Genomic DNA, 26,310 nt, shown 5'->3' with positions numbered 1-26,310 from the left:
GGTACAAAAATAAAATTAAAAACAAGAAACCAACTAAACAGACTTTTGCATAAATCATCCTGTGCCCTGAGGTACCCTGAGGGAGAGAGCTGCTCACCTTTCAAAACTCGGAGGAATATTGACCTTTATCAGTGCCTATTTTTTTTCTCCCTGCATGTCTTAGGGTCTTACTAAGCGACCCTGGGCCTTTTATCTCCCCTCCTTCCTGTCCTGCTGAGCCAGAATCCTTTTCTACCCCCAAGCAAAGGAAAATCACCATGAGCCTACAGTTGTAATATGGACACACAATCTCTGTCTCTCTATGTCTCTCTCTCTCTCTCTCTCTCTCTCTCTCTCTCTCTCTCTCTCTCCTTGAAATAGGAACTCCTAGGTTAACTTCCTACCACCACTGTTAACATGATATATCTCCATGGGCAAGTTGCTTAAATTCTCTAAACCTCAGTTTTCTTATCTGAAAATGGGAGCAATACCTCACTGTGAGTGCTATGCATTAGTTTCCTAATGCTTCTGCAAAGAAATTACCACAAGCATACTGGCTTACAACAAAACAGATTTGTTACTTTACAGTTGTGGCAGTCAGAATTCCTAAAATCCAGGCATTGGCAAGACTGCAAGACCAGAGGCACAGCCTGCTTCTCCAGCTTCCAAGTCATATGGTCTTCTCTGACTCTGACGCTTGTCTGCCTCCTGTGCTCTTACAAGACCCCTTATGATTACGTTCAGCTCACCAAGATAATCCAGGAAAACCTGCCCATCTGAAAATTGTTAATCATATCTGCAAAGTTCCTTTTACTATGGAAGGTAACACATTCACAAATTCTGGGAATTAGTACGTGGACAATTTGGAGGACCATTATTCTATCTACCACAGGTTGAAATAAGGAACAAATCAGGTCATGTATAGAAAACAATTATACTAGACTGTGGAATCTTGAATAAAATTTATTTTCAGTGAATAGCACAGAGAAGTTGCCTATTATGTAGTTTGAATAAATAAAAAAAAAAGAAAAGAAAAGTCAAAGAAGGGCAAATCCACTGGCTATAAGAAATCTAAAGGGAAGGCAGCAACTAGGATCTGAAAACCACCGGAAATAAATTTGCTTGCCTTGGGAAGTGTAAATGCACTAATAGATCACATGACAATCATAGATCATAATAGAACAGTCATAATAACACTAATGATTACCATAACAGCTGATGTGTAAATTGTCTACTAAACAATAGATACTATTTTATCTTTTGTGTAGGTTGTCTTTGATTCTCACATCAGCTCTGTGGTAAGGATCAGTATTGTCCCCATTTAATAGACTATGACCCTGAGGCCTCGGGAAGTTTACAGATTTGATCAGGGTCATATAGCTGGTAAGTGGTACAGCTTCTATTTGATCTCAGATTTAATTAGATCCCAAATCTGAACTAGACACCTTGTGTCTTCCTTAAGTTAGGGGGCACGAAATCCCAATGAATTCACCAAAGCAGAAATTGTACAAGCTACATTCTCAGACGAGAATGTGATAATATTAGATGTTAACACCAATCTAGCTAGGAGGTGAATCTATCTACGTGGGAATTACAAAACGACAACCTTCTAAGTAAAGAAAAAAATACCGAATCCTCAAATTACCACCTCATTAGAAATGAGCAGGAGCCGGAAGCCTGCAAATCAAACTCTTGCAATGTGTGGACCAAACAGTAATCAGAAGCTCCAAGGCATTTATTAAGATGCAAGAAAGATTGAAAATAAACAAATGAAGACTTCAACTCAAGAAGCCAGAGACAGAATTCTAAAACAAAGTCAAAGAAAGCAGCAGGAAGGAATTAATGCAAACAAACGCTGAAATAAATGAAATAGGAAGACATGAAAGGAGTCTCATCGATAAAATGCAAAAGTCTGTTCAAAGGCGAGAGAAGAGAGAACACAAATAAGCACATTAGGAATGAGCTACGGACATAACCGTATGAGCACAGAAGATAAAACAAATTTAATGAGAATACTGCGTGCAACTTTATACCAATAAATTTCTGTCTTGATAAAATGCATTATTTTCTTGGAAAATATAAATTACCAAGTTTAAAACCATGATGCTGTAGAAAATCTAAATAGAAAGATAACATAAACTGACATGATAACTAAATAGCTATCATTGAAAAGAAGACATCAAGCCCAGTAGATTATCGGCAGGTCCTATCAAATCATCAAGGAATGGATAACCTTTATCTTCTATAAAGCGATCTAGAGAAAGACAATAAAAGGACAGTTTTCTAATATATTCCAAATGCTAGCATAATCCTAATACTCAAACTGGACAAATATATACTCATCCATCTGGTAAAATCTGTTAGACATATTAGAACTGATGAGTTTCTAATGTGGTAGGATGAAAAATCAACTTACACAGATCAGTAATAGCTTTCCTCGATATCAGCAATAACTAACTAGAAAATATAAAGGAAAACATAAGTGAAAAACTGATCCTATTGATGAAGTGGAAAAGATTATAGTAAAAGAAGCTATCGCTGTACTTTATGCTTTTCATACTGTATTCCAAAAATAACGCAATTCTTACAATAGCACTATGATGAAATTTCTTTAGAGATAAATAAAGGAAGTACAGAGAGGTTAAGCATTTTGTCCAAGGTCACACGGTCAATAAGTGGTGGAATCAGGATTTGGACTCTTTTGGCTTGGATCCAAAATACATGCCTCTAGAGGTGTATTGTGTAAATGTCTATGTATAAGGTCCCTACAAGATATATGCAAGACTTTTACAACCGAAAGTCTTAAAGGAGGGTTTAAAGGAAGACTTAATAAATGGAGATGCAAACTATGTTTTCTGAATTACAAGATTCACAACTGTAAAGATGCTGTATCAGTCAGCTAGTATAAGATGAGCTATGTTGCTGTAACAAAGGAAGCCTCCCAAACCAGAAGCTTGCACACCGAAGTTTGTTTATTATTCATGCAAGATCCATTGTGAGTGAGGCAGCCCACTTCCTTCCTGCAGGATGCATCTGGAACATTTGGTCCCCAAGCCGTCCGTAGCAGGAAAAGAGAAAGCTTGACCAACACACAGGATGTTTAAAAGAGCTGGATCTGTCAGTGAGTTGTGTCATGTCAGCACAGATTCCGTCCTTCAGAATCCAGTCACATGGTCCCTGTGGCCCAACTGCAAGGGAAGCTTAGAATCATTGTCAACAATACATGTCCAAGAACAGAACCCAGTGTGGTGAACACAAGACGCCATCTCTGCCACAGCTGTCAGCAGTGCCTAGCACAGAGTTGACTCTCAATACGTATTTCTTAAAGAAAAAAAAAAATTAAACCTTCCCCCAATTTAGTCTACAAATTCAATGCAATACTACCCCAAATTCCATTAGTGTTTTATATGGAACTTGACAAGCCAACTTTAGAATTAATCTGAAGGAAAAATGGGTAAGAATAGTGAGAAAATTTTGAAATAGAAAATTAGTGTTCACGATGGGAAGCAGACTTACTTCACTATATCCAAACTGCACTATGAAGCTCTAGTAATTAAACTTGTGTAGAACTCTTGCAGGAATAAACAGATAATTAAATCAGGAAAAGTCTAGGCAAGGTAGTTTTTGCACTACATGGTATGCAAAGGGATGTAGTGTTATGACAAAATAGCATTTCAAATTAGTGAAAGGATATACCCTTCAGGTAATTATTTCTCATTATAAAAGTAATTAAGTTAAAAGAACCTCTCCTACCATGCACAAAATTTAATTCCACACACATTAAAAAACTGAAGATGAGAAACCTATATAAATATTAGAAGACTATACAGACATATGTTTTATCATCTTGTGGCTTCCTAAGCATTGCACAAATTCAGAAGCAACAAAGGACCCAGATAAAGAGGTTGTATGATATGAAAAGCAAGATTAAAATACAAGTACAGACTGGAAGGAAATTTTAATATGTATGGAATGTGAAGGGTATCTGTCCAGAAAATGTGCAAAACATATACAAGCCAGTAAGGAAAACGACAATGTTGCAATAGAAAAATAGTGAAAGCACATGGTCAATCTACAAAAGGAGAAATACACAGGCCCAAGGCATGAAAAGACGGTGAACCTCACCAGTAATCACGGAAATGCAAATCCAAATAAAAATGAGTTATTTTTCCACATCCTAGTTTGGCAGTAATGAACATGAAAGATGTGGGCAATGGGCTGTCTCATTCATCAGTGATAGAATTGTAAACTGGTAGTGTGTCTACAGATGGTCATTTAGAAGATCTATCAAAATTTTAAAATTCATAAAACATTGACCCAGCAATCCTTCTTCTAAGAATCTCTTTTAGAGAAACACATATATGTGCAGAGATATATGTACAAAGATCTTTATTGTGGCACAATTTGTAATAGCAAACAGCTATAAACAACCAAAAACCCATCAATAAAGATTAGCTAAAAGCATTATGGTACATTTATATTATGCAATGCCAAATAACCATTAAAAAGATAGATCTCTATGAATACTGATTTGAAAAGATCTGCAAGAAGTAGTATGAGGTACAAATATATGCATGCCTCATATGTACTGTGTATTTAATGTGTATCTCTAAATGCGTTGGAAAAAACTCTAGAAGAATGCGTAATAGTTACCAAGGCTGACCACTGGAACAGGAAGTAAGAACTTGAACAGTTTTCTCTGTCGACTTTGGTAATGTTCTACTATTCACAACAGAAGTGTAATTATTCATGTGTGTGCATACTTGTGCATGTGTGTGTGCATGTGTGTGTGTGCACACACATGTGTGTATGTGTGTTGTGTGTGTGTGCACAGAGAGAGACAAGGAGCGAGAACTCTATTCAGTAAATCATTCCTCAGATTTGCTGGGAACCTCCTGAGATAAATGGATGGAACTAGATTTTATTGAGCACATAACAATATACTTTGCACGTATATATAACTGATTTCATCTGTACTGCAATTTTATCAAAGGAGAGCTACTCACATTTAACAGATACAAAAGAAGGGGAAATCAACTTAACCAAAGCACTAGGACAGGCCTTCTTCCAAGAACTTTCTACTGTGCTTTGGGCAGGAGCATGTAAACATTAGGAAGACAATTAAGATGCTGGGGATTAGAGGAGGGCAAGAAAAGAGTGACAGCTTGCTTCATGCCTGAGACATTCCTGGTTTTTCACTGGAGTGATGTAGGGTCAAGTTTTCAGCTCTGCCTCTTTGTTTCCCTGCCTTCAGTTGGGTTCCATATCTCTTGCATCAGCTATTGGTTCCTGCCACCTGGGAACATTTTCTTCCCAAACCATGTCATAGAGCCTCTCCCTTCTCATGTATGAGTTCCTGCGTCTCTTTGTGATCAGATTCAATAGATCCTTGCTCCATCTCATGGAAGAAAGGCAACTAAGAGATCACTTGCTTTCCACTGCCTCCAACCCAAACAGACTGACCAGGGTCATATCTTGCAACTAGAAACAGCTGGATTTAGAGAAACAAGAGGAGAACAAGATGCCTTCTTTGCTAAACAGACCAGATTGTAATGCCAGCTTGACACTTAACGGTGTGACATGCTTTATTTCTTGGCTTCTCCTTTTGCTTCTGCGTAAAGCAGGAATGATACTACCTTTTTTTTTTCATGGTTAGAAAGGAGGTGTATGAAGCACCCAGTGGATATTATATGCTCAAAAAATAGAAACACCAGCATTGCTATGCTTACTAGGATTTTGTTAAGTACCTTGTTGTCATGCAGGGCGTCTGGCGGGGTCTCAGCTCCCGCTCCCCACATAAGAACGCAGGACACAGTGAGGCCAAAAAGGAACACCCACGGAGCCATAAGTAGGGGAGTCATATCACTATATTCTCTCTGGAGGCATCCGCCTCTCTGCAATCCGCTCTTGCTAGCTCAGCCACCATCATCTTGCTAGTCCCCATTTTTTCTGCTAGCGTAGTCCCAGCAGTTATATTAGTGGCCAATGGCTCACTGGTTATAGCTGATGGCCAACTAGCCACAGCTGATGGCCATTTACTACCTGAACCAGCACCTGTCTATGTGAGGCCGAGAGCCTGGAAACTACTTTCTGGGGCTCTGTCCCCACACTTGTAATTCCTGTTTTTGCAACTAATGTCTCATGGGACTTCATAGTAGCCTAGTGAATTAAGGTAGCATAGGAATATCTACCTCGTTGTACAGATGAGGAAACTGGAGACTGCTTCCCGGGGTTCAGAGAGGTCCAAAGGATCAAAAAAGATATTTATGCAGGTCTCTCCAATTGAGCAGCCTGCTATCTTGCGGGTCTTATTTATGATGTGCACCCTATCCCTAGTGCCTAGCAAAGGACCATGAACAGGTAGACACTCAAAGAATCCCAGTGTCTGGGTTGATTGTTTTCAACGGGGCTGAGACACTTGCTTCCCTCCTCCCTCTATGCCTCTCCAAGAAATTTCTTTTCCTCTGCAAACCCCAAAATTGCAAATATTGTTTCCACATCCCATTCAGATGCCTGTTTGGTCCATAGAGGAGCCTGCCCTGCCTCAAAGGGATGCCAAGGGCCCTGTTGTTGTCAAGATTGGGTGGTGAGAGACCATCAGAGGCTGCTAAGATGGCTAATTGCTCTGCGTGCTGCCCGTGTTCCTAAAAGGATCTCCTCTGAGCTACAAGGGCAATCAAAACCTTGTGTTTGCAATAGTCTTCAACCTTGGTAGACAGATACACTGGGAATAGATTCCGGTTTGAGAAACTAGTTGGTAATTCCCCGTGAATTGGTCTGTCATGCTTTTTAAAGTCTGTGTGTTCATGGAAAACAGTTTCTAAATGTGCTCTGTGCGTGGATGTGCACTCTGGTTTCCCCCTCGACTCCTCCAAAATGTCACAAATGACTTTCCTTGAATTTACCAATTTGCAGAATTAATGTCCTTCTCTCAAGACACCTGTGCCTTAGGTAGACTCCAGCCAGAATAGCTGTCTCCATTCCTAAACTCTGACCTGTTTTGCGAGCAAAGGGGGCCTTGGGTTTAGGTCGCCCCCGGTGGGGGCCTCCAGCTTGTGGAGCTAACTCTCAGCTCTGTTTTATCACGCAGTTGTGTGGAGGAATACAAGCTGGCTCCTGACGGAAAATCCTGCCTGATGCTCTCAGATGTCTGTGAGGGCCCCAAGTGCCTCAAACCTGACTCCAAATTCAACGACACCCTCTTTGGAGAGATGCTACATGGTTACAACAACCGGACCCAGCATGTGAACCACGGCCAAGTGTTCCAGATGACCTTTAGGTATGGAGCAGACCCTTATCCTTCATTGGCTCAGTCACTGACCCAACATATGGGGTGGGGGAGGGGCCATGGGTACCATGGAATGGTCCTGCTGTCCGGGTCAGCATCCCGCCAAGCTCACTGATGCCTAGCCATGAGGTGCTGGAAGTCAGGAAAAGCTTTTCCATGGACCCACCCCTTATCTATGCCACCCTCCCATTTTTCTAACTCCATCCACATATTTTAAATTCAATCTTAAAATCATCCTGTAAGTACAGTTGATGGAATTTTTAAAATCGTAAATTGATCTTTCAGTCTATAACAAAATGTGTCCTATGTAGGCTATTCAAGCAGTTCAAACATAAAGACATTTAATGAAGTAGAAAGTAAAATTACCATCACCCAGAAATACGCAGAATGAACATTTTCTTGAACACCTCTCTCTCCCTCTTTCTCTGTGTGTGTGCACATACACACACATGCACACACTCTCACACACACACCAAATCTCAGTAAAGCTATGTAGAAATTCATTTTTTTGCTCAACAATATGCCAAAGACCTCTTTCTCTGTTAATGAATACGGAAGTACATGAGAAATTAGAAGATGAGACTATTATCATATAAGAGAGAGAACAGAACAGAGACTGGGTTGGCCAAATTATATGAAGGTTAGACACGCAGTCTAATTGTGAAAGGCTTTTTGGAAGAGTTGAAGAAACTGGATCCATCTGCAGAAGAGGGATTTGGGGTGGGATGTATTCATGCCTCCAAATCTGAAGAACCATAAGATGGTACAGTGAGAAGAATTGTTCCACTTATAGGAAATGAATCTCTTAAACAAAAACAACAACACTATATTGTTAGACACTTTTGCATGAAAATGTGATAGGATGTTATCACAAAGCAGGGTTTTCCCTACTGCTTGAGTTTGTCAATGAAAGTCAGAGCTAGTAAGAAACATCACCAATGTAATCGTCATCATCCTATACCATCATCTAATTAATAATAATGGTGATTGTAGTTGCAATGGTAATAGTGGCTGCTATCTATTAAGGCTTACTATGTACCGAGCTCTTTACTAAATAATAATAATAATAGGCACTAACATTAATTCAGCACACACTGAGGGCCTTCTAAGCACTTTCAATCCGTTAATTCATGTAATCCTCACAAGGGTCCTATGAAGCAGGAGCTATTATTATCTCCTTTATATGGATGAGAAATGGAAATGTTAAGTGACTTTCCCAATTCCCCCTTCTAGGAAGCGAGAGAGCGGAATGAATGCCATTTTAGCTTCATTATTAAAACCCTTTGTGGCACTGTGGCCTTCGTTTTACAATTGAAAAGTCAACACCAGAGAGGTATAGTGAGTTTCCCAAGGTCACCATCTAGTAAGAGAGAGAGAGAGCATTCAGATGTTAAGTCTTGCTGACTCCAAAGCCTGGCTCTTGACCTCTAATCCAACACACCTCATCATTTTCCATTTTATGGAGCTAGAGTGGAAATGTGAATTCCCTAGAACTATTCACCTACATTGTTAGCACATGCTCTTTGAGTACCTAATATGTCCCGGGTACCATGCTGGTTACTTGAGATACAATGGAAAATGAGATAAAAATGGCCCCGTCCCTTGTGGTGCTTAGGTAGGGTGTGTGTGTGTGTGTGTGTGTGATCTTATGTATTTACTTAATTTGTGGTAGTTACTATGGAGTAAAGATACAGGAGAGCAATTAACAGTGGGATCTAATTTAGTTGGATTTAATTTACAGTGGTGGGAGCATACCTGTTGGTTTAGAAAGCAATAATAAGGCTTTTACTTTTGCACGTGAAGTGTTATTTAACTAATACCTGGAAGATGAATGGGAGATAGTACTGAAAAGGGTTTCAAGCAGAGACAGATAGTCTAGCAAGAAAAAAAAAAAAAAGCAAAGCAAGAAGCTTGGTTGGCTTCAGGAAATGAAGAATGGTGAGGTCGAAGCTGAGTAAGTGAGAGGATGGTGGGAGGTGAAGCCAGATCAGTAAGCAGAAGCCGATCATGGGGGTCTCTCAGGCCTAGTCTTTGTTCTAACAGCAGATGGGAGAACTCGTAAGCAGCGAAAGGAGGGAGCCTGTCATGATTGCATTGCCTCTTTCAACCTCATGGGGGCTGCCTGGGAAGTAGATTGTGATGAGGGTGGCATGGGAAAGAATGGCATGGGGGCCGATTAGGTGTCTCTTGTGGAGCCACATGAGTCTGTTGATGACTTCGACCAGGATGATGGGAATAATATTGAAGATAAAAGGGAATATTGGGAGATAGTTGTGAGATATAATGGACAAAGTCCGGAGAACAGTTGCAGGCAAAGGATGAGGGGAGGGAGGGGGCAAAGGTGGGAGGAGTGACTGGCAGCCACACAGCAATTTAGTGGCTGAATCAAGTCCTCCAATTCTCAGCAAATCTTTTTCTGCTACTCAGATGGTTAAAGCAGAGGCCGAATGCTACTTTGCTGGAAAAACTCTGGGAGAAATTTAAGGACAGTCTGGATGAAGTACCCAATACTGAGATTCCGCAAGGCGGGCTTTCTATGGTGTTAAGTCTATGAAGTCCTGTCTTGAGCATCATGATGGATAGAATAATGCTACATGGAATCTGAAAGAACAAAGTAAAGAAAGTGCCCCTTACCTTTGAGAAGGGAATTTACAAGCTTGCAAATGAAACATGTGCAATTGAAAACAATACATGAAACATTTAGTTTGCAGAGTGGTGTTCTGAGGAATGCCAGTGGTTTCCAAAGAGTTTCCTCTGAAGCCTTTTGAGAGGAATTACAAGGAATGATAAAGGGCTTCTCAGAGGACGAGGCTGGTGAACTGGAGTTTGAGCTGCTAGCAAAGAACAGTGCCTCTTGGAGGGATAAGAGCCATAGAGGCATTTTTCTGTCCAGGAAGGAGGCTGCGGAAACCCAGACATATGGATTAGCAGGACCGGGAGTCAGGAAAGCAGATCTCCAGACAGACCTGACTCCAAATGCTATCCCCCACCCCCACCCGCCCAACCCCCCGCATGACAAGCATAGTCCTACTGCCTCCTCGGTGAAAAGGGATGTTTCACCAGACACCAGCCACTGTGGAAGGCACAGTGTATGTTTCATGTAGGTTGATTTCTCACAACAACTGTCAGAGTGGCTGTCATGCGACGAATGATCAAAGGTACTAGTTTCCATTCTCTTGTGCGACAATTAGCTTGGTCCAAAAGAAGGATGCAAAGCGGGTAGTAAATGCTGGATCTCCAAGGGGCTTCATGGAATCCCAGGATCTCATCTTACATATGGAGAAGGGCGTTGACTCAGGTCACAAAGCAAGTCATTGCACAGCTGGTCCATGATCTCAGATCTAGCGATGGCTCCCAGAGCTTGTCTTCCCACTCCCAGAAGACTGGTCAGTAAGAGAGAGCATCGTGCCTTAAAGGCTGGGCTGGGAGTCTCTAGGCTCAGAGAGAACATTAACCCCCTCAGGAGCTTTTGTTCTGCCCCAAGCGCTTTGTTCATTGTTCCCAACCATTCAATTTCAGGTTGTCTCTGAATAGCCAGACTCTGTCGGCCCTGATGCACTCATGGATGGGAGTATAGTGAACAGACCACACTTACTCTTTTGACAACGGCCTCAAGATTTAGAGAACGCCTCAGACTACCATTATATTAGAGTCGCCCATTTCACTTAACCTCTCTCATCCTTGGCTTCAGTTAAACTTTCTTTGTAATCATTTCCATCTCCAGAACATGTCACCTCTTGGAGGCACTTGCCAAAGCAGTTGACTTCCCACCGTGCGAAAGCCAGCAGCTTCTGATGAGTCTAAATTTATCTCTTTCACGTCTCCCTCCCTGAGCCCCAGACAGGGCAGCACTCCGGTGGGGGGAGCTGGTGGAGGCGACTGCTATAGCTCTTTTGTCCTCCAAGTTCCAAAAGGCAGGGCTGCAAAATTTTTAGCATCAAAGGCAGTTGTCATTTTTCACCTCATTTTCCTCCCTCCTCCAAGTAATCTCCTGTCCAGCCCTCCAGAGTAGCCAGCAGGCACCCCACCAGCCATCCTGCCATATGCTACATTTCCTGACAACTGCCTTCCCGTGGATTTGAAGCTCTGCCACCTAAACAGTCTCCTGTGTCACAGTTACAGCTCTGCTTTGTTCTCCTCCCTGGCCCTACCCACAGCCTCCACTTGATAACAGCTGATGGGAGACAGGTCTGCATTCTCACAATCCTCTCTTGAATCTCCAAAAGAGCGACCTGGATTTCTGCGATACAAAAAGCCCCGCATTCCAAGTCTCCAAACTTGATAAGCACTTAAAGATTTACTAGCTCAGACATAACTCCTGGGGGTACAGATGGAGAAACGGAGCCCCAAGAAGGGTTACAACTTGCCCGATGCTCACTGTGGTTTAGGGTCCCTCTGAGACTAAAAGTTAGAGTTTTGACTCCCAAGCAGTGCTCTGTTGTAAGAGATATTCTCCTAGGGAACTTCTGAATGTCCCCCCTCAGCGTGTGGTGAGAAGAGCCACCATCCCTGCTCTCAGCAGAGAGGGAGGACCCTCGTGCCCCAGTGGGATGCCCGATTCACAACTAAGGAGGGACCAGAGGCAAAGGCCACGCCCGTTTGCATGATTCTGCAGGAACTTGCTGCCATTCAGGGCTACCTCCTCAGGTTGCCTCCTGGAGGCTACAGCCTGTCTCTGGGAGATGAGTGTGTGCAGACCTCTAGGACCCTGACAAGTCCAGAAGTTATTAACCAGCCACTGTGTGTGAAGATTAAGTGTGGTCCACGCTAAGAGACCCACACAGAAAGAGAGACAGGGTGAGAGTGATAAAGAGAAGCAGTCAGAAAGACAAAGCAGAGACATGGAGAGAGGGGCCGAGATAGAAGACACATTCAGCAAGAGTCGGCGTGACAGAAGTAGGGAAGGACAAGCACGGGAAGAATTAAAGGGATGTGGAACAGGGACAAGAGCAAAGGACACAGGAGACAGATGGTGAAAGGTTTGGAAAGGAGTGAAAGATGGAAGGGCTAAAGGAGAGACCTACAGCGATAAAGAAAAAAAGGCCGAGTTCATACTAAAGTCACAAGATAATTGGTTTCCAGGAGGGAATAAGGGTTCTTCTAAGAGACCGCGTGGTGCCGGGAGAGAGCTCTGGATTAGGAAGCGGGTGCAGATGGCCGTGAATGGCTATAAAAGCCAGTGGTAAACTGTTAAGTTCTGTGGAAACATGGAGAGTCAAAGATCTCACTTCCGCATTGCCCCCAACCCAGTAAGTGACGCCAAGCTCTGCTGGTTCTAACCCCTTTGGGTGCATCGTGTTGGTCTTAAAGACCCTTGCAGGGTCACCATCAGAATCCCCTCCTCTTAGCTCTTGATCAGTGTGGGAATTACCAGACTGTTGGAGTGAGAGAAAGTCATCAAAGCTCGGTGGTATTTGATGTTTTGTTGATTTGTTTGATTTTTACTTCCTTCCCTCTCCCGTCCTCATCCATCCTACCTCATTCCTATGAGAAAGAAAGGTCAACTTAAGTTATAGATTGCATGGATTTAGAAAAACATCAGTCAGGAACTATTATTGAGCCATGGAGCCTCCGAAATCACAGCGAGGAGAAGTTGCTTAGGACTGGGGGCTGAACAAATGACAGTGGTAGATTTTGCAAAAGCCTCCTCAAAACCAAGACAGTTCTGCTAGCGGGAGGTATGTGTTTATAAGCCCTGAGGAAAGACCTATGAAGAGCGTGGGAAGCTCATGAAAGATTTGCTGGAAACGCACTTTTCAATCTGGTCTGTTTATCAGATATACCTACTGTACAGCAGCGGAGGATGTTTAAGGGTAAGATGTGGGATTTCATGATAGCCACCACCAGCCCATGCCTGGCAAGACACAAGGGCTCTCCATAAGGATCTGAGGAAAGCTAGCTTTTGGTAGTGGCACCCGTTTGGTCCCCAGCTGAAGGTCCTGAGTCACACTTCATTAAGTGGTCTCCAAAACTTTGTGTTTTTCTAGTGCCTTCCTGGGAGATGGTCAGTTGTACATGCTGCTTCTGGATCCTTCCTTTCCCTGTCTTCCTCCTCTCATTCCCCCTCCCCCCTTAACCATGTGTGCATTGTTTAATATGCCAGATCCTGTACCACGTGCTTTATATATTTTCTCATTTAATCTTTCCAGTATCTATTGCAAAATAGCCCTTAACAACTTGGTTTTACAAAAACAAACAAACAAAAAAAAAACCAGGAAATGGGCATGTCAGCCAGAATGCACTAGGTTGTTCCTGATAACAAACAACTTCAACCCCTCAGTGGCATCACAGGAAAGTGTGTGTGTGTGTTGCTCATACCACACACTCCGCACAGAACTGGGAACCTGGACTCACAGAAGTGTCATCTTCATGTGCTTCCATGAATGTTATAGGAGTGAGAAAGAAACTTGGCTGTTACGGGTAGTACTTTCTCCTAGAAGTGACATTCTGCACACATTGCATTTGTTAAATCAGGTCCCATGATCACAGCGCCCCTCGAAAGACTGAGCAGGGACATTCATTCCTATCACGTCCTGAGAAGCAGAGAATCAGAACTACGTGAGACGTCATGGTGTTTACTCCACTGAGGCCCAGAGGTGTTACACTAACTAGCCTAATAGTCAGACTGCTGAAATCCGATAGCAGGTGGGTCTAACCACAAAGCCCATTTGGCAGCGTGCCTCCCTGGCTCCCAGCATTCTCCCACTTCATGTGGCCACCTTCGAGAACTGTAGTAAGACTTTCTATTATCTTTTTGTCAATTCCCTTCATTTAATTCCCAAAGAGCCATAGATTTTATAGATGGAAGAATCTTGAGCCCTCCTGGCCCCCAATTTGTAGGTGAGATGCCTGAGGCACACAGCATTTAAGTGAATTACCTAAAATCATACAATTAGTAAATGAATGAGCAAGGATTTCAATCCCCCAGTCTGTTGGGCTGCTCTATATCGACTCTGAAGGCTTAGAGACATAGGACCCAACTCCTACACTGTACAGATGGTAACGCCAAGGCCAAGCTTTCATAAAGAATTAATGACAGAGCCAGGCCTAGAAGCTGCTTTTCTGCACCCTCAGGCCTGAGTGTTTTGTATAATAATATAGTACCATGATCTTATAGTAATGAGAGAAAGCAAAGGGTGCTGGTGATGGACAGGTTATTAATTAAAACTGGCCTTAGCTTTTGATTTTCCAAGCCATTCCCAAGCCTCTCTTTGCAGTAATATTCCAGCCCTTGGCAAAATCCTCAACCTACCACCTGGAGCCACAGCTATATGTTACCTTTCGGGAAGGCTGTTGGTGAGATCTGAGAAGTGTACTGAGGACAGAAGTTGGAAGCTGGATCATAGGAGTTAAGGCGTGATTTTCCCTGGGGTCCTGACTTTTGGACTGGCTGCAGAAGAGTCTGTATCTCCATCTTTCCAAGGTTCCCTGACATCTTCTGCATAAATCAAGGCTGATGTGTCTGGTGTATCATGGGCCCTGGAATGAGGAAGCTGGGTTTCCATTCCTGTTCTGCCACTTCCTGCTATAATCACCCTTGACCATTCTCCCTTTCTGGATTCTGTTGCCTTTTCTATATATTAAGGTTTGGGCAGAACTTAGATGAAGACTGAGGGCTTCTAACCTGGAATGCAGCACTCTTTCTACTCACCCCCCAGGGCCAGGGGCTTAGTAAAGCCTTTCCTACTCACCTGATCATAAAAATCTCCTACGGCTGTGCCAAGACCTGTCAATCATCTTTTCCCCTAGAGAACGGGCCTGGGAAATTGAACGTTCACTGTCTTCCCAGGTGGCTCACATTGTCCAGCAATTCGGAGATACATTGGCCTTGTGTCTAAAATACCCAGCTCTAGAATTCGAGTCCTAGCTTGTTACTTGTCCACTCTGTGACCTTATGCATGTTAGTTCCTTAAGCCTCAATTTCCTCATCTCTGAATTAGGGAACATAACAATAATTCCCAATTGCTTGTGTGTTGTGATGATTACTTGAGATTGACAGCAGTTCCATCCCTGTTTTCAGCAGCCAGGAAGGATGCAGGTGCCATAGGAGGCAGCCAGATCAATAACTGAGGAGGACTCTTAGGGAAAGGCCATCCCCATGTGCATGGTTCTGCAAGAACCTGATCCCCTTCATGACTGGGATCCAACTCAGAGTATCAGGGCGCTGCCGTGAGAAGTAACAGGTCCAAGTTACACAGCTACCATTTCCTAGCTGTGACTCTTTGGACAGATCTCTTAACTCTCTGAACCTAAAGATCCTCAATAGTAAAGTTGGCTTCTACCTCAAAATAGCCTCAAAAGGTTGTGGTGAAGATTTAACACGCTAATAAGCAAAGGTCCTAGACACAGTCGGCTCTCAGTCAATACTGTTCTCTCTTCCTTCAGTTATATGTCTTTCCCCCCAATTCCAGAAGCATGCAACAGAGTTTTGGTGATATGGTTGCATTCCCCAAAAACTCATCTTTGGACTGGTGCCATGGTCATCTTCCCAACTTCCTCTAACCATGACATGTTTTGGTGGATACCATGCGTTGGTGAAATGCCCAAGGTAGGGGCAGAAATGCAGTCTTCTGTGCTCTGTGGTCTGTGGGTGGTGGACAGCCCAGCCAGCAGGGTGGCCTGGACAGCAGCCCGGGGTCCCTTCTTGTGAGGTGTTCACTCCAGCCTTTGGAGAGATGTATTCTCACTGATGTGTTACATTACCTGTGTCCTAGAGGGTAGCCCTGTTTCTGTCTGAATGGCCTACAGTGAAATACACCTAAAATTAAGGATGTGGGATTTAGATGCTTGTGTGTCCTGTGTGGTTTGATATTGGGTCTGGGCCCTGATCCAAGTTTCCGAAATGTGTTAATCTCCTGCATCTGAGATAATGTTTATTGATTAGCTTAGAAGTGGCATATCCAAATGGCCAGAATGAAGTTTAGCCGGTAAGCCCTGGCGGTCTGCACGTCAGTCTGGCTCACCTCTCCTTCCTTTCCTGATTTCCTTCCTCTTTGATGAACTTATTACATCCTGGTGCATTTCTCCATATCCTTACAAATGGATATTGCAAAACTGTTTTTTCTTTAATTTTCAGAGTCTGTCTTCGAGGAGTGTAGGCAAATGTTTTTCCCAGGGCACATGGAGATAGAGCAGGTTAACTATCTTGTATTTTACATGAGAAAACTGACTCAGAGAGGTGAGGTGCGTCATCCAAGGTCACACGGCCAGTATGTGAGGAGCTGGATTCAAGTCCCTCTTCACTCTGCAGCCTGCAGACAATGTGCACACATGCTTGTGTGTATGGTCTCAAATGAGCTGCTCCTCAAAGATTAGGAAAGCAGATAACAACTCATCATTACCATGCACGAAAACCCTATCTAGAAGTACGATTCTCCATATGTCTGCTTATTGCTAGGACCCAATACACATGAAATGCACCAGTGCCTCTCAAACTCTCACGTGCATAGAAATAGACAAGGGATCCTGCTGAAATACAGACTCTGGGTCAGTGCGTGTGGGGAAGGCCTGAGACTCTGCATTTCAAATGAGCGTCTGGGTCTGAGGATCAGCTTTGTATAGTGAGCTGTTAAGCTCAACTTTATGCGAGATGTGAGCCCAGGGTCTGGCTAAGCCTGGAGAAGGATTGCCACTCCTTCACTTGCCTGTAACGTGGGAATCTCATCTCTAGACCAAGGGCATTAGAGGGCCATGGAGTCCCAGAGGAGGCTCCTTCCAGAGTGACCCAGTGCAGAGACTGTGTTTGCGGTTCGTAGCAGCCGGGGTGGGCAGTGCTCCCCTGCAATCCAGGTACATGATGTAGCACATTTTATTCTCCACGCCCATCTGTCCACACACTCTGCTCACTGACACCTATAGGGACTCTGCTCTGAGGATAGTGCCCGAGATGGAAGCACGTGTCCTGGCAGCATTGTCTCCCAGCCACGTTTGGCTGCCAGATCAGTCTTCTCTTTGTGCCCTGGGTGCAATTCCAGCCATCACTGGGTGCAGCAGAAAGCACTTTTCAGTGGAGAGCTGGGCTGCAGTCTGCTGCAGGCACAGGTGGAAGACAAACTCCTGGAAAAGTAGTGAGAAATACATTTGGGAGGGGACAGTGGTGTGGGTAAGAAGCTTTATAATTCTCAGGTGCTGAGACAAAACTCTCATACCATCAAGTCCCATTAGTTTAATTGGAGACAAAAATAAAGTAGTAAAATTACGACTTAAGACTTAGTGAAAGGCGACTTCTTTTTTTTTTTTTTTTTGTGGATGGGGAGCAGGGAATTGCAACCCATTTAAAAACAAGGCCTCTCTATTGGTTCACCCTAATTACAGTAAGAAAGAAAAACACCCAATTATTTTTTAAAAATTTTATTCTCAATTTCACATCTCTAAATATACCAAGCATGGTCATTTTATGGGGAAAACAGATTATACATAGGCTATTTTGAACGTTCTCCAACTAATATAAAAATGTGTCTCTCATCTGCAAAAGGTACTGAACCAATAAAAGCAACAAGGTCCATTTCCATTGTACTTCTCTTCCCAGTTTCCCTCTCCCCACCCCCTTTTGTTTTGGATTTTATTTTAAATTTTCTGGCTTCAAAATCCCCGACTACGGTTTTTCCTAGGAGGGGAAGCCTATCTGAACCATTGAGGCATCTGAAGCAGAGACAATGTTTAAAGACCTCGATTTCATTACACTCAAATGCAGGCAGTAACTCAGACTGGTCAAAGTACTCAGAAGGCAGAGTCCAAGGGGAAACCTACCCAACAGATAAGGATAGGTTGTAATTAGCACAGTCACTGTAATTAGCAGAGCAATTGTAATTAGCACAGTGATTGTTCATTATGGGTGCTTCTGAAGTGACTCCAGGCAGTTTGTTCTCCTTAGTATCTTCTGCCATTTCCCCAGTGATGGTGATCTTGTTTACACTGATAATTCACTAATGTGCTTAGCAATCTCTTCTACAAATAAACACTCCCAACAAACAAGCCAGCCCAGCCCCTGGCCAAGCATTATGCATCCTTAATTAATGGAGTCCAGGCAGCACTGAAATTTTACTACATTTGCATTATTCTAAGGTGACACCAGTATATTTCTCTCTGAAGAAATGCACCTCAGAAGTCATTTGTTATTGTTATTGTTTTGTTAATTACAGGAGGGAGTGGGGTGACGCCAAAGGACTGCACTTGAGGTCAGAGACTCCAGTCCTGGCTTTAACCACTTATTCTCCTCTGTTATTTAACATGTTTTTGTCCAGTGCCTGTGAAGCACTGGGGATGAAAAGATGGAGATAGTCATGGTCCTTACTCTTGTGCAAATGTGTGGGTAAGAAACAGGGAAGACTTCCTGAAAGAGATGCTGGCTGACACCTGGAGGGTCTAACATTCAGCGAGGTGAGAGAGTGTGTCAGGCAAGTGAGAGCATGGAACATCTGCAGACATGAGCATCCAGGTGGATCAAAAAGGGGTGAGGGGATGGGATTGTAGATATAAACCATGGCGGAGGATGGCCATTCAATCAGGAAGGATTACTTAAGCGCCACAGTAATGGGGTCATTTATGGCTCTAAGATGTTTTGCACAGTCTTATAACCCAGTTTTTTCACCGCTAAATCAGGGGACATAATCATAACGGTCTCAAAGGAGACTTACCATGGGGAGAGAGAGGTGATGAGAAAAGTCAGGGAAAAATGCTTCATAAAGTGTAAAACCGTGTGCAAATGTTAGTGCCATTTTCCTAACCAGAACCCGAGGATCTGTGAGATACCACTTACTTTGAAATGTTGTGCTGGAGTGCGCTGCCTGGCACACTTGAGAGCAAGCACGTGGGTGCAAATTCATCAGCGTTGCTTTCTTTATATTCGTTCCAGAGAAATGAAAAAGTATGTCTATTCTAAGCTCACAATTAATCAGCCTTCGCATGTGTATCAAGAAAATTAATTTTTAGGGAAATATTTCCATTTCAGGGAGAAACCCTGAATAGAGATGTATTTAGTAACAAATCTAATGAAAGATATGATCACAGTTTATTGGATATGAATTAATACAGAAAGCTCTAAGGGTAGTGGCTGGGGGTTTATGTAACATCACCACTGAATAATTACCATTAATGGTAATATAGTGGAACACCTCAAAGGTGGTTCTTAGGAGTCCAACATGTGCGTTTATTTTTATGTCTCATAAGATTCTCAAAGGAGCCCATTAAGTGTGCAATTAATTAGCAGGCACAAGTTAGGAGCTGAAGACACGGCATTTGGGTAGCCCAGTCCTGAGTAATTCAGTATATCCCTGATCACTTTTAAAGAACCTTTACCCTCAAATCAGACCACTGCCTGTTCATTCTCTGTGAGGGTCCTGGTGCCCGCTGTGACCTTGAAGCTGTTTCAGCTTGTTTGGGATGCTTTCAAGAGTAAGAGGAAAGAAATAGGATAAAGGGATTGGTCTTCCTTGCCATCTCATAGTTCAGAGAACTAAAGTTACACCAAGAGATACCCCTCCAAATTTCTATAAATTCCCAAACTACTTCTATTGAGTTAATGAGGACACAACTACAGGGAATATACAAGCCCCGAGGCCATACAGGCATCTTGCAGCTGTATTTGCAAAGGAAATGGAAACCTAGCTTGAAATTAAACTGAATTGCAATTAAATTATCCTTCCGCCTTGTGATTCAGCCAATAAATATACACTGAGTACTTATTTTGTGCCAAATTCTGGAGATGCAAGCTGAACAAGACTCGCAGAATCAAACACTGGTGTAAAGGGCAAAAGAATATATTTCCTTTTGGTATTATCTAAGTCTATTAGATTGGAATAGCCCTGTTGCAATAGCCTTGACTACAGTCAGTTATTCAGATCACCTTCGTTTTTACCTAATGTCCTTTTTTTCTGATCCAGGATCTTTTTCAGTGCTATGATTATCAAAGCAAAAATTGCACCGAATGATGTTGAACAGGCAAGGAGGACTTTATTCAGGACTATTGCAATGGAGGAGAGAGGTCTGAACTCAATTCCATAGAAACAAAGTGCAGGAAGGTTTGCAAGGCTTGTGGTGAAGGAGTGGAAAAGTAGCGGAGGACTTCAGGGGGAGGTTGACCGAGGGGATATATCTTGCACGTTGCAGTTATTTCTGAATGTGCAAATTGTATTTTTCTACTATTTTCCTTGATGATTACATTTCAAAGAGTTGACTCCCAGGTCCTTGAGAAAGACATTGCTGGGTTGTAAAACTCACAAGAGGCTTTTAAAAAGACTTACATGTTAAAGTGGCAGAGAAAGAATTTACAGTGAGGCATTGCTAAAGAAAATGCTCTAAAAATAGGGAGGTCAGGGACCTACTCTGTTTCCCCGAAAATAAGACCTAGCCGGACAATCAGCTCTAATGCGTCTTTTAGAGCAAAAATTAATATAAGACCCAGTATTATATTGTATTATATTATATTATATTATATTATATTATATTATATTATATTATATTATATTATATTATACCGGGTCTTATATTACAGTAAAATAAGACTGGGTCTTATATTAATTTTTGCTCCAAAAGACACATTAGAACTGATTGTCTGGCTAGGTCTTATTTTCAGGGAAACACAGTAGATTCGAAAAGAAGCCTGTCTGAGGTATGGTCAAGCTGAGGGAAGCTTAGTCACTCCCTTATCTTTATTTGTCTGTCTTCTTGGGTTCCTCTTGGCTGTGACAATTTGCTAGGCCATTTAATATATATATATATATATATATATATATATATATATATATATATTAAATTCACAGGGTTCAAAAACAAAAATCGTATAAGACATCCAATGAAGAGTGTAACTTATTTCCCTCTTTTCTTCCATTGCTTCCCCCGCCCCCCCCATCTTCACACACTTTTATTAGTTTCCTGGGTCTCTTTCTACTTTTTTTCTGTATGTCAATCCAAGCAAACAAGATTAAATGTTACCCCCCCATTATTTTACAAAAGGTACATAAATATGTTGTTTTTCACCTCCCCCAACTTAGTGACATTTCTTTTTTTTTTTTTCTTTTTCTTTTTTAATTAAAGTTTATTGGGGTGACAATTGTTAGTAAAATTACATAGATTTCAGGTGTACAATTCTGTATTACATCATCTATAAATCCCATTGTGTGTTCACCACCCAGAGTCAGTTCTCCTTCCATCACCGTATATTTGATCCCTCTTACCCTCATCTCCCACCCCCCACCCCCCTTAAAGATCTTCTTATTGACACAGAGAACATTCTAATATTCTAACATTCTAATATAGGGATCCCACTAGTGAATGCCATGCCCTGTAGAAAAAGTATTGGGCCCCAGGGAGGGGAGATGGGTGATTCTGCCTCTTGGGCTATTGGGCCTCACACAGGCGATTTCAACCTTCTCAGCCAAGTCTCCTCGTAGGTAAAATAAGGGTGCTTGCATCTCACTGTGTTGCTGTAAGACAACTGAGATAAAAATGTAAGGAGCTTAGTCCCAGTAAAAGTAACAGTAGTGGTGGTAGCAATGGTAATAAAATTCGAGCAATGACAAACATACATACAGTACTTATCTTGTACCAGGCACCACTGTACCTTCATTCAATCGAGAACATTTATTGAGTACCTATTACACACCACTCGCTATTCTAGGAAACAGGGAATACAACAAAGCATAGAAACTCTGCCGTCATGATTTAGATTCTAGTGGAGGAGACAATCAGCAATTAACTATATATATATATATATATATGTAAAGTATACACAGTATGGAGGCAAATAATATGGGGCATAGGGTGTGCTAGGCAGGGGTTTCTGTTTAACATAGGCTGGACAGGGAAGACCTCTTTGATTAGGTGATGTTTGTGCAGGGATTTTACTGGGTGAGTCAGTGAGCCTTGAAGATATCCAGGGAAGAGCTTTCAGGCTGATGGCACAGCAAGTTCACAGACTCGTGGCATGTTCCGTGAACAGAGAGGAACCAGGATGGATGGAACATTGTGAAAGAGAGGGGGCAGGAAGTAGGAGAAAAGGTTATAAATAGAAAGGTGATGGATGTTGAGTAGGGCAGTTTGGTAATGTGTTTAGAGTCCCGTGAGTCACACAAGTTCAGTACTTCAGTTTTTACACTGAGCGAGAAGAAGCCAGTGCATGGTTTAAGCAGAAGAGGGCTATGACCTCACTCATATTATTAAAAGACCACTCCATCTGGGGTGTGAAGAATAGACGATAGGGGGCCGGGTGGAAACAAGGAAAGACGTCCCAAGGCTTTTGCAGTGGTCTGGGTGAAAGACAATGGAGCACGATCCTAGGAGTGGACACAGAGAGAGGTGGGCAGCTCCTGGGTGTGTTCTCAAGATCGCGCAACATTTTTCTGATGGGGGGGAGGCGAGGTTGGCTCCCAGCTTTTAGCCTGAGCAACTACACAGATGGAAGTGCCATTGGTGGAGACAGGGAAGACCACCGAGGAATAGGCAGAATGGAGGGGAGTAGAAACAGAGGTTCAGTTTTGACCAGGTTGAAAAACGAATTTGTTTGTGGAAAACTCCAGTCCTTTATAAAAGTAGACCATACTGTAACAAAACCCCAGGCACTCATCACCTTGCTTCCATCACCATCATCTGGACATGTTGAATATATGTCCTCATGGAGCTGTCAGGAAGCCAGTTGCGTATACCCATCCAGAAGAGAGGCCAGACTTGAAATGCAAATTTCAGATTGTTTAGCATATAGATGATACAAGAGAAATGAAGGAGAGGAACTCACCAGGGCGTAGAGGAGAGCCCAAGCCCTGAGCCCAGTGGTTCCCAGCTGATAGGTCAGAGATGTGAAGAACTCGCAGCAAAGGATGAGAAGGAGTCACCAGTGACAGAGAGGAGAGCACAGGGAGTAGCTTCACCTGCTTGAACCTGTTTATTTCTTACAACAGTGTCACCGGGAGGTCTGACACTGATTTTTTTCAACGGCGTTCAGTTTATCAACGCTGGAGCCAGGATGGGAATTGAGGCAGTCTGGCTCCAAACCCATAATCCAATATCCATTCCTCCCCACTCTTCTTCCACACAGTTGCACGTTGCACTCCACTCATACCACTGTGCTAAGCTGAGGGACTTGAGGCGAGTGGGAGAATATTATTAAAAATATGCCCACGTTAAAAGTTAACTCACAAAGCAGGGCATTATGTGTGTGATGGACCACCAAATTACCTCAGTCAGTAATTCAGTACTGGCTAATATAATGATGATAATAATTGCTACTTACGAGCACGTGTCCATGGGTCAGGGACCTGCAAAGTGCTTCAAATGCTTCAATCCTCACAACAAGTCTATGGAGATAATCAGTTATGTCTGTTCTACAAATAAAGACATTGAGGCCGCAGAATTTAGAAAGTGGCGGCGAGGGATTTGCTCTGTTCCACCAATGGTTTTATGATCACGTTGTCCAGAAGGAAAGGGGGAAAGGAAGAACTACATAGGCTTTGGGGTCGAGTAGGTGTGGGTTCAAATCGTAGGTCTCTGAAAGTGGTCTTGATCATTTATCTACCCAGCCTCAGTTTCCTTCTCCATGAAAATAACAATGAAAAAAATCCTATGTCTGGTCTTCGTACTATTCCTCAGAAATACTTGTAAAAATTTAAATTAAATTAATATGTGTGTGATTCTTTAATGTCTACCTTTCCTCCTGAAATGAGACCTGGGACCATCTTGGAATGTTCATTGGAAATCGCCAAGACCTAGCTAAGTGTCTATCCAATAAGTTCTCGATGATTGGTAGCTGTGATTTTTTTAGAGGGTGATTTTTTGTTTTGTTTTGTTTTGTTTTTTTAGGTTTCTGTATAAAGTGTATGAGATTTGTGGGTTAGAGCAGCTTTTATATCCATCTACAGACTTGGGCCCTCTCTCAGTTATGGGACTTTACACCAGACACTACTTTATATTACAGTTTCCCTCTGGGAAGCTGAGATAGTTATCATGGTTTCATGATGAGGCCATGGCTTGGACTCAGGCAGACCTGGAATTGAATTCAACCTCTGCTTCTATTAGCTGTGTGACCTTGATGAAGTCACCTGACCTCTCTGAACTTCATTGTCCTAATTTGCATAAGGTGAATAATGAACTACCATTGGTCACGTGGCTAAATAATACACAGAGTTTAAATTAATTGACCCATAATAGAAGCTCAGTATATTCTACTTGTTTTCTCTATCTATCCTCCAGGCAGGAAGTACATTTATTTGTATGCCCAGTGATCAAAGTAAATAGGGCTTGAGGCATTGAAGGTGACTTAACAAGATGGCAGGCAGGAGCAAAGAAAAGGAAGAAAGGAAAGAAGGAAGACAGAAAAAGTTTACGTATTAATTTATCTTTAGGACTAGTAAAGAAAAGAAACCATTACGTTGATTAATAGAACAAACATTCTCTACTGACTGAATCTTAATCACCATGCAAAGGGATAGATACAAAGAGAACCAGACAGTTGCAGACTATGCCCATATTTATAGGGTGACCATGTGTCCCAGTTGGACTAGAACAATCCTAGTTTGTGCCTATTGTCCCACAGTTCCATCCAGCTTAGCATTTATCCCAGATAAAAGTCACCTGGATTACATGACAAATGAGTCACTCCGCCCACTGAGCTCATAGATAACAAAAGAAAGATGCTTATTCAAGGGAAATTTCATCAAGTGAGCTGCGCAGTGTGACATGTGGAAGGCAAGGCTCTCTGGAAGCAAACGTCAGGGACCCACGGGGGTTTAGAAGTCCAGGTAGGTGCTCCTCAGTACTGTCTAAGCTGAGGTGTAAAGGATGAGGAAGGAGTTATTATACTGTGACTGCCAGTTTGTACTTTCTAATCCCTTCACCTTCTCCCCATCCCTCCAGCCTCCCATCTCACGTTGGTAGTCACAATATAGTCACAGGCATATGAAGTACAGTCTGGGGGATATAATCAATGATGCTGTAAAGATTACGTAGGGGGTCAGATGGGTACTGGACTTATCAGGGGGATCACCTCATAGGCTGGGATCACTTCATAACATGATCACTGCACTGTACACCTGAAGCTGAAGTAGAATAAGATTGAACGTCAACTATAATTAAATCTATTCCTTATGCTGTACTATATATATATAGTACAGCATAAGGAATATAGTCAATGGTATTGTAACAGCTGTATACGATGTCAGAGGGGTAGGAGAATGAGGGGATTATCACTTTATGAGGGGTGTAAATGTCTAACTCTTACGTTGCTTTGTACACCTGAAGCTAATAAAAAAAAAATTTAAACAGAATTACCATGTGAAAAAAAGAAGTTACGAGCTGAAGGGAAAGAAGAGGACAGACTATAGTGAGCTGATAAGAGTTGGCACAGAGAACATATTGCTCCAAATGTAAGATGAAAGGGAACACATGTCAGTGTAAGGAAGTGGCAGATGTGGGGGTCTCTTTCCCGGTCTTCACTCATTCAATAGGTCCCTAAAAGGGAGAAGCATGTCTCTGACTCACTTTGTCATCCAGCCGTGGGTAGAAAATCCCCAGGGAGGTAGAAGAATGGAAGTTTATGAAGCACGCACTCCTGGATTGGCCCAAAGGGACCTGTCACAGAGATACCAAAAAGGCAGAGAGCAGAATGTCTGGCGCCCCAAAATTAGCTTCTCTTGGAAAGACAGAGGGGAAGATTTTGTTCCAACAAAGTTATGTTAATGTTGTCAAGTTGGTGTGCTGGGTCGCTGCACTGGTACTTGGGGACTGTCACAATATTGATGGGGAATTTGGCAAGTTAATTTTAAATCCGTCACTTCACTCGTCTATGACTGTTGCTCCTTAATAAAACTCCACAATGATTGTGGGCTCAGCTGACAGCTGGAGAATGATCTTTGAGTTTGAAACTAGCAGGGAATGGTTCTTTCTCCTCCCACCCCCTCCTTTCTCCCTTCCCCAAATCCTAGGTTGCCAATCTGAAGCCAGAACCCCCCCCCCTTCACAAAAGAGATCCCATTATTGGGGGCAGCATGGGGCCCTGGAAAAGGTATAGGCTTGGCAGTTAAATCAACTGGGGTTTGAGTGCTGATTCTGCCGCT

General features: G+C 42.6%; 1 protein-coding gene across 4 annotated transcripts in view; it reads left to right on the top strand.

The window, feature by feature from the left end:
- Window positions 1–26,310, top strand: part of ASTN2 (astrotactin 2) — an 839,920-nt gene that overhangs the window by 526,287 nt on the left and 287,323 nt on the right. For all 4 annotated transcript variants that reach the window (XM_074330925.1, XM_074330926.1, XM_019731189.2 and 1 more), the window contains one exon: window positions 7,070–7,258. In XM_074330925.1, coding sequence (XP_074187026.1) covers window positions 7,070–7,258 — 189 coding nt within the window. The remainder of the gene's footprint in view (window positions 1–7,069; window positions 7,259–26,310) is intronic.

This window comes from Rhinolophus sinicus, linkage group LG04 (assembly GCF_036562045.2).
Source record: "Rhinolophus sinicus isolate RSC01 linkage group LG04, ASM3656204v1, whole genome shotgun sequence".
Lineage (NCBI taxonomy): Eukaryota > Metazoa > Chordata > Mammalia > Chiroptera > Rhinolophidae > Rhinolophus > Rhinolophus sinicus.
This window is presented reverse-complemented; position numbering and strand designations above follow the sequence as displayed.